A 14,072-nucleotide genomic window follows, 5' to 3' on the forward strand; every position below is an offset into this window, starting at 1 on the left:
AAGTTCCTACCAAAATGCAGTACCTAAACGTACTTTATTGTACTCTAATACATTTTCCAAAGTTTCAGCTCGATATTTTATTTATAAAAAAAGTTCTTAGGCTTAAAAAAACATTCAGTGAACTGAAAAAGTGAAGTCGGTAATATAGGTATTTAGTTGTGTCACATGCCCTTAATTATGAAATAGGTTTTAACTCGATTCTAACATGTGGTTACGTCAGTTTAACATACCTTGTTTCTTGCTTATTAGAGGCAGTAAATTTATACTCTCTTACACGGTGAAATTCTTTGAATAATAAATAATGAATTACTGTTTCAGGCTCTTATTCACGTGTCGACGGCTTATTGCAACTGCGATCGAATTGATGTTGAAGAGGAAATTTATCCAGCCCCTTTCGATCCAGAACAAATAATTGCTTGTACCAAGTGGATGGACGATAAGCTCGTCGAGGAACTGACACCAAAGCTCATTGCGGGAAGGCCAAACACCTACACTTTTACGAAAGCCTTGGCAGAGAGGATGCTCCTGCGAGAAAGTGGTTCCTTGCCAGTTGCCATCGTTAGACCTTCGATCGTCCTCTCATCGTTCAGGGAACCAGTGGCTGGTTGGGTTGATAATTGGAATGGACCTACTGGAATCATAGCGGCTGCTGGGAAAGGATTCTTCAGGTAGAATTCTAAAATATCTAGTTTTTTTTTGTTACTTTTGTATTCGTTTCAAAATTATTGTCCAGACAATATAATTATTATTGAGGAGTTCATCAGGTTGGCGACTTGACCGGGATACCGGGAAATGACCGTGAATTGAATTAACAAACCGGGAATTTACTTCTAATTACTTCTAATTGGTAAAATTAGAAAAGGGATTTCTTCTTTATCTACAGTTGCAAGGCATGAGTGGAAACAATTATCGTTTTTATTGTAGGACAGGGTCCTTCACTTGATTTCACTTCATATAGGGAATTTTTGACATGAAACGATAATTTTGTTTAAGAATTAAAACTGGAATTTAGAAGAAGGTGGTTTAAAGAATTGGATCCAAGTAAAAATTCGTCAAAATTTAAAAGTTCCTTCTTCTAAATTTTATAAAAAGATAGTTTTTCAAGTCGATTTTTGAGTAGAAGTATTTTGAAGAGGAAACATTTCTGAATTGCAATATATATATATATTTTTTTTTTACATTTTTCATTGGGAATTTGCCTTTTTTCCTTATTGAAAATTCAACTACTTGCGTTTAAAAGCTAAACTCTTTTATTAAAAATTAATTTTGTGATTGGAAGAGTCGCCGTTTTAATTGAAAATTCATTCCTTTTTAAAAATGTAACTATCATGTTAGAAATATATTTTCCAACTAAAAATTCAACTATTTAATTATAAAATTTAACTATTTTTCTAGAAATCCATTTTTTTATTCAACTGTTCGGTTGAGAATGTATGTTTTTTATTTTAAAAATGTAACTATTTTTTATCAATTCACGTAATTTGTGGAAAATTCATATTTTTTTAATAAAAAATTAATCTTATTGTTAAAAATTCATCTTTTTGGTAGGTATAAAATTAAAATATCCTAGTTGAAAATTTATCATTTAAGTTGAAACTGAAAATTGAAACATTCCACTTTGAGTTAAAAATTGACCTTCTAGTTTAAAATTGAACAATTTGGGTGTAAATTTGTCTTTTTTCATTGAAAATTCTTTTTTTTTTAATTCATGTATTTAGTTTGAAAAATAATACTTTTTTGGTAGAAAATCGACTTTTTAAAAAATTTTATCTCCTTGTTTAAAAATGCTTCTTTTCGGTTAAAGATTTCACTATTCCTGTTAAATATTCCATAATTTCAGTTAAATTTAATTATCGCCAAATTTAATTATTCAATTTTTGGTTGAAAAATTATCTTTTTTAGTTGAAAATTCGTCTTTTTGGTTGAAAATTGATTTTCTTAACTATTTCGGATGACGATTCATTGTTTTATTTGAAAGCTCATTTTTTTGGTTTAAAATTTAACCATTACAGTGGAGGATTCAACATTTTAGTGTAAAATTCATCAGTTAAGATGAAATTAAAAAAAAAATGTAACTTCCATTTTCTGTTGAAAATTGATTTTTTTCAAGTTAAAACTTAAACTATTTGGTTGAAAATTTGTCTCCATTAATTGAAAATTTAACTATTTCGTTAAAATTCATTTAGTTTGCTTGAAATCTTGTATTTTTTTGTAGAAAATTAATTTGTTTGTTTTTAAAGTCAATCTTATTCATTAAGAGTTCACCTTTTTTATTTAAAATTCAAGTATTTCAGATAAATATTTATAATTGTACTTGAAAATTTATTCATTTTATAATTTTTTGCTCTGTTGTGTTAAACGATGTTTATAATGTACGTCATGATTTAAAATAAATGTTTGCGTTTTCCGACAAATATGAATATATTACTTCTAGCTGACCGGGAAAATTGAAAGACTGGACCTGGAAAAACCAAGAAATGACTTGGACTTTTACAAATAAAATAATTAAATTTTGAACAAGTATAAAGATAAACTTAACAATTATTAATTTTAGTGATTTAGAGTAAAATAATTTAACTTTAAAAAGCTTTCAAAGTAACAAATGTTTTTATTTGTCAATCCTGTATAAAAAACTGGTCAGTTTAAACAAATGTTTAACACTTTAGTTGAAATTATTAAATTTAGGATGTTTTCAATTTGAAATTGTTCTATATTGAACGTCTTTTTTTTGTTAATTTAATTGGTGGATAATAATATAAAATTATTCAATCTTCGAGTTTCCAAATTTTCATTATGCATATTTTTAATTGAAACTCTGGATAGTGGAAGGGCATGTAAAATTCAGCTGGCCGTTGGTTCGTTGGCAGCTGATTGGCTCCTGACACCTCGAAAAATATGACAAAATTCTCGCAAAGCATAATTTTTTTAATGAAAAGCGTTATTAATTTTTCTTCAAACATAATCGAAATAGGGTTAGATAATTTTCTAATGCTTCATCTATCTGGATAATTTCAAGTGAGCGAAAAGTTTCTGTTGAAAAAATATTCATTAGGATTTACTAAAGTTTTTTTTTAATTTTTACGTCATCGAGTTTATCAGAACCTTCTCGAGGAATAAAAACAAAAATAAGGCATTTAATATTTGCGTACAATTAAATGTTAGCAAAGTGAATGAATTGATTAATTAAAAAAGTTATTTTGCATTATTTATGGAATTAAATACGAAATTTAAATACTAATTATGCTTAGAACAATTCTAATTTATTTTTTGTTTTATTTTTCTTCTAAAAGTGTGAAAAATATAAAAAGCGCGAAATGGAAACTTTTAGTCGATTTAAATATCATTTGAAATTGTAGTTCTCATACAAAAAAAGTAGCAAAGAAGTATAATTTAGTCAGGTTAAAATAGAAGGAAGTGACTGAAAGGTGATTTTATTTTGGATTCTGCCAAGATCTGAACTTGGAACAAATAAGTTTAATAATTTAATAATAATAAATAATAATAATATTTAATTTAATGCATATAATTTTTCAAATTACAGAGTTTCTACAGTTTAGGTAATTTCAGAAATTCAGGGAACGTCAGGGAAAACCTGATATATTTAGGGAATTTTCGAAAAACTAAAGTTGAAGTTAATTTTATAATTATGGTTGAAAATCGCAAGTATTTGATTGAAAATTATTCGGTTTTGTTTGAGGATTCAAACTATTTTGTTAAAAATTCATCTTTTTTGTTCGATTCAAACTAGTTTTGGTATAAAATTAAAACTCTGGGTGGTTATATAAGACGTTTTTCGTTGAAAATCTTTCTCCCTTGAAAATTCCACCTCTCAGTTTGAAGTAAAACTATTTTGTTAAAAAATGATTTATTTTGTTGATGATTGATCATTTTAGTTAAAAAACTTTGTTTGTTCAAAATTTATCTATTTTGTTGTAAATTTTGTTTTCTAAATGAAAATTAATTATTTTAATTGAAAATTCAACTCGTACATGTTTAGTTTAAAACTTTAACTTCTTATGGCGAAAATTCAAATATTTGGTTTAAAATTCCTGCATATTATTGCAAATTTTAATTACGTGGGAGAATATTTAATTTTCTTGGTGACTAATTCATCTTTTTAATTAAAAAAATTTAATTTAAACATTTTAATGTTCGGTTCAAAATTAATGTACTTTGTTGAATTTTTTACTGAAAATGTAACTATTCTATGTTTAGTTGAAAATTGATCTGTTTTAGGTAAAAATTCAACTTTTTGTTGGAAAATCGGCTTTTTTGTATAAGGTTACTCTCATTTGTGGAAATTTCATCTTGTTGGTTAAAAATCTATTTCTTTGGTTGAAAATTTCACTATTTTCTTGAAACTTCGTTTCTTTTTTGGTTAAAAATTTATTTTACTAACGAACAATTTAACTATTTTATTTTTTGCAGAAAATTTATCTTTTTGATTGTAATTCATCTGTTTTTTTCAAAATAATTTTTTTTTTAGTTAAAGATTCATTATTTTAGTTGAAAATTCACTTATTCCATTTTTTGTTGAAAGTTTACCTTTTTTGATAGAAATGTAATCTTCTTCGTTTAAAAATTATAAGTTGTGTACAAAGTTTGACTATTCTTTTTTTCCGCTTGTTAAGAATTCATTTCCTTGGTTGAAAGAAGAAACTATTTAGTTGAAAATTCGTTTTTTATGCTAGAAATTCATCTTTTGGGTTGAAAATTCCACTATTTGGTCAAAAATTAATATTTTTGGTTCAAAATTCATCATTGTGATTAAAAATTAACTTCTTTGGTTGAAATTTAAGTGAACTATCCTATTTTTTATTTGTAAATGTATTTTTTTTATTTGAAAATGTATATACGTTTTTGAAACATCTTCCTTAATAGAAAATTCATTTTTTGGATTTAAAATTGAATTATTATTTGCAAATTTATTTATTGGTTTGTAAATTTCTTGTTTTAACTGAAAATTGATTTCTCCTATTTTTAGTTGAAAAATATCATATCATTTTACTTATAAATTCATTTGTGTGTTCGAAAATTTATATATTTTTTTTGCTTCAAAACACAACTAAAAAGTATTTAAAATATATTTAGAAACAAAAAATGGTTTGCATTAATATAATTAATCTATTAGATGTATGGTTCGTTTTATACCTAGAAGAATTTAGAAATTGGGATATTGCAGCAACCCTGAATAAGGAACTGTTTAATGCGAATAATATGTTTTCCATTACTTTGACATATTTTATCATTTACATTTAGCGCCCTTTCCAATTTGAAGCGATACATTTTCACGCGAAATTTAAATAATGTAATTGTTAATAATAAAGATTGAAAATACGATTGATTAATTCCTCATTGAAAATGCTCATAAATTCTCATTAAATTCTGAAAACACATACAGAATTTCCCCGAGCACTTGAACTCTTTAAACATTATAGACGCCCTGACAGCAGAAAGTAAATTAAACTTAACTCCCGAGATAATCGCGGTTTTGTGCATAGCTTGTATTGGCCTTCAGCATAACCCGGAGGTATCCAAATGAAAGCAGGTATGGCCGTGTGAACGATTTTTGTTTTATTTGGAAGCATGATGCAACCCCGATGCAACTAATGCGCTGAGAGTAGAGCCCTCAAATTTTGAGGCCTTAAATTCTAGGAATAGTCTAAACTGAGGGCGCTTAAATTGGGAATCGAGTGTATTATAAAATTTGAAGTAGAGTTTCAAACAAATAAAAATCCAGGAGAATCTGTAATTTCGAATAATATTTAATAAAAATAATGGGTTTCAGAACAATGTTGTGCCATCAAGACAAGGTCGCTGATTTGGTCCCAGTCGACATCGTCATCAATTTGATGATTTGTGCGGCATGGAGAACCGCCACTCATCGCAGCGACAGCATCACGGTCTACAATTGTTGCACCGGCCAGCAAAATCCAATAACTTGGAAAGAGTTCGTGAATTTGTCCTTCAAGTATAGTCGAATACACCCAGTGAACGACGCGGTCTGGTATCCGGGCGGTCGTTGTCGAAGTTCCGCTCTCCTGAATCGAATATGCGTCACTTTCCAGCACATGGTGCCAGCTCACATCCTGGACTTCCTTGCCAGGCTCAAAGGTTCGAAACCTATAATGGTACGCGTCCAAGCTAAGCTCGACAAAGCGGCCACATGTTTAGAGTATTTTAGTACGCAACAGTGGAATTTTAAGGACGACAATGTCAGAAGATTGGGCGCCCAGCTCAGTTCACAAGATAGGGAAACTTTCATGTTCGATGTCAAGCAGATCGACTGGCCGTCTTATCTGGAACACTACATTTTAGGAATTAGACAGTTCATTCTCAAAGAAAGTCCAGATACACTGCCAGCCGCCCGCTCACATATTACCAGGTTGGTACCTTTTGCTTATTCCAGAACTCGGAACCTCCAACTTTTTACACTTTTTCCCCGTTTTTCTCAGAAATTTCCCATACTTTCAGTTTTCATTTTATCACGATGAAACATTGTTAATTTTAATGTTAAAAATAGAAAAAAAATTCACAATTTTAATTCGAAATATTTAAAATTGAATGATTTTTCATTAATTATCAATTTTGTTAATTCGTATTAAAAAATTGTATTTGTTCAAGTTGTAAGCCTTATCAGTTGAATATTTTCAAGTCGAAAACGTTAAAAATTTATTAATTTAAATTTCAACTCATTCATCCATTCCCTCCTTTGCTCTCAGGTCTCGAATTCTATGCTTTGAGATCATAGAGTCCGAGACTTTAAAACACGTAAACATTGTAGTTCTAAAATCACGCGCTTTTCAACGAATCAATCCCTAGAATTTTCTCTCGGTGTACAAATTAAATTAATAGAAACCAGTAAGGAAGTAAAAATATATTTTTGGTTGAAAGTTTATTCTTTTTGGTTAAAAATTCGAATATTTAATTATTTTTTTGAAAATTCATCTTTCTTGGTCAAATATGGAACGGTTTTCTTAAACATTCACCTTTTTGGACAGAAAATGCATAATTTTAGATGAAAAATTTCTCTCTAATGGTAGAAAATTCATCTTTTTTGGTCGTAAAGTCATCTTTCTTGGTTAAAAATGAAGCTTTTTTTTGACAATTTAAATGTCTTCTGCAAATTTCGCTATTTTGGCATTAAAAATAAACTATTTGGTTAAAAATTCATTTTTCTTGTTTGAAAACTATCAATTTTCTAAAAATGTAACTTACCAGGCTGATAATTCAACTGTCTTCTAAAAAATTGGTCTTTTAGGCTTAAAAATGCAACTATTTTTGGTTGTTGTTTAATATTTTATCTTAATTCAATCATTTGCTTGAAAATAAAATTATTTTGTTGAAATATAAGCTTTTTTGGAAAAAAAATCAACTCCTTTGTTGAAAATTTGTCTTTTTGTGTTTGATAGAAAGATCAACTGTTTGGTTGTAAATGCAACTTTTTGGTTAAAAATTACTTTTTTTTAGTTCAGTCATTTGGTTGAAAAATTATATTTTTTGGTTTAAAATTAAATTTTTTATCACAAATGTCCATGGCTTAAAAAAATTTTTTGTTAAGTTCGAAAATTCAACTATTTGGTTGAAAATGCAACTGTTTTTGGTTCAAGTTTAATGAAGTTTGTTTGATAATTCGACCATTTTTGTTAAAATTACATCTTTTTAAGTTGAAAATTCAACTAGTTGCTTAAAAATATATCTCTTTTGGTTGATTTTTTTTTAATTTGTCTCTTTTGGTAGAAAATTAATCTTTTTAGTTGAAAATTCAACTATATACTTGGTTGAAAATCAATCTATTTTGTTTGAGGATTCAACTACATATTTTGATAAAAATTCGTTTTCTTTGGTCTGAATCAACTGTTTTTGTTTTGAAAGAAATATATTTTTGGTTGAAATATCAACCATTATATGTTTTCTTGAATATGTTTTTGGCTGAAATCTTAACTATATTTGCTAAAAGTTTAACTACTTCATTAAAAATTCATTTTTTTTTTTAGTTGAAGATTCATCATTTCAGTTAAAAATTAATATTTTTGGTTGAAAAATGAACTATTTTGTTGAAAATTCGTCTTTTTTGGTTGAAGATTTGTAAAATATAATAGAATATATAAATATAATATAATAAAATATAATCGTTCTAACTGAACATTTCACTATTCCATTTTTGATTGAAAATTAATAATTTTTTAGTTAGAACTCAGCTGTATGGTTGAAAACTCAAGTATTTTGTTGAAAAAATAAACTGTTTTGTTAAAATTTCGTTTTTTGTTTGTTCAAAATACATCTTTCTAACTTATAATTTAATTATTTCACTTTTGGTTAAAAATTATCTATTTTTTAAATTAAAAAATTCAATTATTTGTTTGAAAATTCGTATTTTTTCTTGAAAAATAATCTTCTTCGTTGATAGTTCAACTATACTTGGTTGAAAGTTGAATAACTGTGTTAAAAATTCTTTTTTTTATGTTTGTTAGAAGATTCATAATTTTATTTGAAAATGCATCTCTTTTGTTTAAAACTTAACTATTTTTTGGAAAATTCGTCGTTTTTGGTTAAAAATTAAAGTTTCAAACTTGAAATTAAATTATTCCACTTTGTATTTAAAATAGACCTTTTTTACTTGAAAAATTTCACTATTTTGTTGAAAATTCGTCTTTTTTAGATGAAAATTAATATTTGAGTTGAAAATTTAACTACATTGTTAGATTTTTGTTGTTGTTGGAGATTCATCATTTCAGTTAAAAATCATCTCTTTGTTTGACAAATTAGCGATTGTGTTGAAAATTTATTGTTTTGGGTTCAAAATAATCGTTTTAACTAAAAATTGATCTATTGCACTTTCAATTGAAATTTTATCTTTTTTAATCGAAAAGATCCCTATTTCCTTTGTTTTGATACCATTTTTGGCTGCAAAGTTTGATATAAATGACAATATGATGGTGACAAATTCATCTTTTTGGCTGTAAATTGCTATACAAATTTAAATATTTGGTTGCGAATTCATGTACTTTGTTAAAAATTCGTTTATTTTTGTAGAAAATTTGATCTTATTGGTGGAAAATTGATCTTTTTGATTAAAAATGAGTATTTTATTATTTCGAAAATTAAGCTTTTTTAATAGAAGTTTAATCTTCTTTAGTCAAAATTATACTATTTTGTTACAAAATTTACTTTAATTTTATTGAAAATTAAGATTTTGACTGAAAATTTAATTATTATATTTTTGATTAAAAAATTATCTGTTTTAGGTGAAAATTCAACTGTTTGTTAAAAATCCGTCTTTTTTTGGTTGAAAATTTATTTTACTAACTGCAGACCTTAGTATTTTATTTTTTTTTAGAAAATTTACCTTTTAAGTTAAAAATTATTATATTAATATATTAAGAATTCATTTCTTTGGTGGAGAAAAATATTTATTTAACATTTCCTTTTATAGAAAATTCATCTTTTGGATAAAAAATGCCACCTATTTGGTAGAAAAATCGTATTTTTTGATGAAAATTAAACACTGATTAAAAATTTATAACCTTGGCTGCAAATTCTTTTTCTTTTTAGTTAAAAATTATTTTTTTATCTGAAGCTGTAACTATTCCATTTTGCTTGAAAATTTATATTATTATTTGAAAATTAATTAATTTTCCTGAAAACTCGTTTTTGGTTTCTGTAAAAATTACTTTTCTAACTACAAATTAAATTATTTTAGTTTTTGTTTGTAAATTTATATTTTTTAGTTGAAAATTGATATATTTAATGGAAACTGTATCTTTTTCGGTAAAAAATTCATCTTTGGGGTTTAAAATGAATTATTTTGTTGAAAGTTTGGTAGAAAATTAATCTTTTGGATTGAAAATTCAACTAACCATTTTGTTAAAAATTCATATTTTTGGTTGAAGATTCATCATTTTAGTTAAAAATTAATTTCTCACATTCAAAATTTATCTCTTTCATGTGAAAATTAAACTAAAAAGTGTTTTGAATGTATTTAGAAACAAAAGATTGTTTGCATTAATATCATTAATCTTCTATATGTATGGTTGGTTTTATACCTATAGAAGAATTTTGAAATTGGGATATTGTAGCAGCCCTGAATAATGCGAATAATATGTTTTCTATCACTTTGACTTCTTTTAGCATTTATATTAAGAGCCCTTTCCAATTTGAAGCGATACATTTTCGCGCGAAATTAAAATGATATAATTGTTGTTATTAAAGATAGAAAATAGGATTTTTTAAATTCTAATTCAAAACGCTTATAAATGCTCATTAAATTCTCAGATCACATGAAGGTGGAGCATATTCTCGAGTATATTCTCATGTTCGTGAGAATTTCGTCGAACACTTAAGGGGGGAATGGGGGATAAGCACTTGCAAAAAAAAATTTTTTTGTTTGTTTTGGTTTTTTGTTGTAAAATATTTTTAAAATATTGTGTCAAAATTTTAAGTAAATCGGAGCAGAACTCTTGAAGTTATAGATTTAAAGCCAACCCTCCTCATAGACCGCAGCTGCGCTTGAAAATATAGAAACGTGCCAGAAGATAATGAAAAATACTATAAAATGATAGAATTTTTATTAGTTTTCACTACACTTTCTACGTTTGTGAAGTGTGCACAGTTTAATGGAAAAAAGAAGAAGCTGAAATCGTTAAAAAAATTAATTTTTTTCTTCACCACTTTTTAAAAGTTCGTTCCAGCGATTTTACAAAAACTGCTAAACCGATCCTTCTCAAACTTGGTAAACTTTTTCTACATATAAAAATCCTCCCCTCGACGATATTTTTATTAAAAATTTTTTATATTAATGTTATTTTTCACTTAAAAAATGACGAAATTTTTCGTACAAAATCGCATATTTTACTTCAAAAGATCACAAAAATTACAACAACAACAAATTTCTAAAAATAATCGTTGAGGGGAGGAAAAAATTATATTTTAACTAAATATGGCAACTTTTTTGATTTCCGATCAATCTACGTTGAGATATCGCTGGAACCGCAAAACATCTTTTTCAAGAGGCGTACTCGAAATTGCTCTGTCACTGACTTATTTCACGATATTTTTCTACAAAAAAAATATTAATTGTTTTTAAAATAATACTTTGTAACATGCAAAACATTTAAATACATTTACTTCGACCAGATTTCTAAAAAAAAAAATAATAAAAAAAGCGTTTTTTTCATGCATTATCTCCCATTCCCCCCTTAATCTCTTCAGAACACTAAGGACAGGGTTCGGTTTTCCCTTAAATCTACAGATTATAAATTCTTCTAAATGCCAATCTCTCTTCCTGTCCTTCCATCTGCCAACACCGTCAATCCATCTTTTATATAAATTGCAATAATAAACGTATATTTTTCTTATCAACAGATTATATTGGTTACACAGGACAGTGCAATTTGGAGCGCTCATAATACTCCTACGTCTGCTGCTGTCGCGGAGTTCCTTGGCCCAGACAGTGTGGTTTTCGCTTCTGTCTCTGGTTCTTCGGATGTGCCGGATGATTGTTTGACGGCTCAGAACCCTAAACAATGGTTGCAACAAGCGTGACAAGAATCAGGAGCTGCCAAGGGAGCATAATAACCTTAAGCTTAAGGTACAGATCGTCCTTGAGACTCACTGCTCATCAATCTCCTCGACAACAAGAAAACGCTATCCTTATCCCCATAAGTTGGCCTTCCCGATGTTCGTGTTCGTTCGTACGTATTAGCGAGGACTAGAGACGTATGTTTATTCGAAGAATGTCGGTTACCGAACAAGACGTGGCAGCCGAGGATCCAGGATTTTATGCAGAACTATACAAGTATACAAGTATACAAGGATATATGTAATATTTTGCATTTTCCGTAAATTACACTGTAGAGAAAGATTTTGCTACTCTTTCTTATCGAGCCAAATGAGCGCGAATCTCTTCCAAGATACGTAACAACGCTTTCGTGATAGTCCAGACCTCCTGCACTTTTCACCTCTGATGTCTCGTCGCCAAAGGAAGAAATAAATAAAACGGAAAACAGAGAAAATAAAGACAAAAAAAGAAGACTAAGAAGAAGAAGAAAGCAGAGGCGCGTTGCGGATGAATAGCTGCGGCGCTATTCGTCGATGCGATTGATCACATCGATGATTTGCACTACGTCAATTTTTTATTACGAAACGCTCGTCGGCGATTCCAGAGATGAACCTTTTATAACAAAAAAGTTTTGCGGCGTTTCGGGAATCCGTCGCATTCTTTGATTCTCGGTATCGGACATTCTTCCCCTTTTACGGTGAGGTAAGATACTTAGGAAGATATTTTGCTACTTTCATCATATCGTGCGTAGGCTAATTTTTAGAAAGCAGGAAGAAGACGCTACAAGCAGAATTAATATATTATTTTGCGTATGTACATTCTACTTGGTTCCAGCAGTCGTCCGGGCGCTCTGAGCGCCCAAGAGCTGCTACTTGTCGATGAAATATCTCTATGTATCTTACACACGTTGATTATTATCTTCAAAAGCTTGACCAGTTTTCAAAGTCTCAAAGGCACCGGTCACTTATTCTAGTAGTTACATTATTTTTCTTGAGTGAAATACGTGAAATACAGTAGAATCTGTGTAAATAAGAAGCAACTAACCATTTTATTGTGTATTTATTACCATCCTATGAGTTAGCGAACATTGCCAAAACTAATTCTAATATTTCGATGTCTTCGAAAGTTCGACGCCAATTTGATCGTTTCATGGCATTCCAATCTTTATTACTTATTTCTGTAGATCGATAGACTCGTTTATTCGATGCGCTTCCTAATAAGTATCACACGAAGGTTTCAAATTTTCAATATATTTTATATTAAATAAATCTTAATATATTTCCTGGTTGGAAATGTTATTTATGATATATTTATTATATATTCAGCTATTTCTTATTATTGGAATCTTGCGCTTCGTGAATTCGATAACTCAACGAAGAACCTCAATTTTTTGACTTAGTAACTTGTTAAACGCAGAGGTGGATCGCGAAAAGTGCATTTTTGTAGGCAACTGATTTTTGCTTCCATCATCTCTTTATTTAGTATTTTAGAACCGCGATTCAAAATTCAAAAATCGTGGTGAGATTGAGTTTGTGGCGAGATTGGTTTATATCTTGTGATATAATAACTCGAGTTCTTTTGTATTGTATTCTTTAAGGTAAGTTTACAGCGATACGAAATGAGCAGCAGAGTTGTCATGTTTTTAAATTTAAAGCATGCATGTACATTTTTCTTGATTGTTTATAATAATAATAATAATAATTTGTGCCACGCGTTTCTGATGCCTTTGAGATGATTCAGCTGAAGATATAACTTAATTAATTATTTAATTTGTACCGAAAGATATTCGCCTTAAGCTGTTATTTAAGTCGGAGCGGGCTTCCCCTGAATAAAGTGTTTTATGATCTCCGTGGTTCGTGTCAACCAGACGGTTTCGAGATACAAGTTTTCAGATGTTGAAAAAAGAAACGAATGATTTGCTTTTGTCGAAGCAATACAAATGATTTAGCGTAAGGGACTGGTAAAAAGAGGAAAAAATGATAACACTATAAAGGTCACCAGCTAGTCTCGTCCGTAATTTTACCCGGTCGCATGATGCTTACGACAGAATATTTATTAACATTATTGATTTAATTAATATTATACTGTACTATTATAAAAATACATTAAAACACGATGAAACATTGGAAAATGATTTGGTTAATTCTACCTTTATAGCCCTTACGCTCATCGTAGACCGAAAGCTCTCGTTTATTATCAGTTTTCGAATTTTTGTATAAATTACATATGATTTGTATTGTTATCACTTTTAGGTTTAAATCGGTTATTAGTTTGTTTAATTTATTACTACAATTTATTACTGCGCAATATAACACGTACACGAAGGAATACGAGATTATTCATAAGAATGTAGTCATTACAAATGTATTGAATGTAATGGATTGTTATGAAAATTATACAAGAGATTGGTAGTTATGTCGTTAAATAAACATCTTTTCCTTTATATTATCAAGCAGAACGTTTGATCCCAAAATATGTTCCTTAGAATACACTGAAATGGCAATCTACTCAA

At 28.5% G+C, this 14,072-nt stretch overlaps 1 protein-coding gene across 2 annotated transcripts in view; it reads left to right on the forward strand.

Moving 5' to 3' along the window:
- LOC117175808 (putative fatty acyl-CoA reductase CG5065) overlaps nt 1-13,985 on the forward strand; it is a 110,142-nt gene extending 96,157 nt beyond the window's left edge. For both annotated transcript variants that reach the window (XM_033365560.1, XM_033365559.1), the window contains exons 4-6: nt 319-668; nt 5,789-6,385; nt 11,365-13,985. In XM_033365560.1, the coding sequence (XP_033221451.1) occupies nt 319-668; nt 5,789-6,385; nt 11,365-11,506 (1,089 nt within the window). In that variant the 3' untranslated portion in view covers nt 11,507-13,985. The remainder of the gene's footprint in view (nt 1-318; nt 669-5,788; nt 6,386-11,364) is intronic.
- Nucleotides 13,986-14,072: the final 87 nt, after the last annotated feature.

Source organism: Belonocnema kinseyi, chromosome 7 (assembly GCF_010883055.1).
Source record: "Belonocnema kinseyi isolate 2016_QV_RU_SX_M_011 chromosome 7, B_treatae_v1, whole genome shotgun sequence".
Lineage (NCBI taxonomy): Eukaryota > Metazoa > Arthropoda > Insecta > Hymenoptera > Cynipidae > Belonocnema > Belonocnema kinseyi.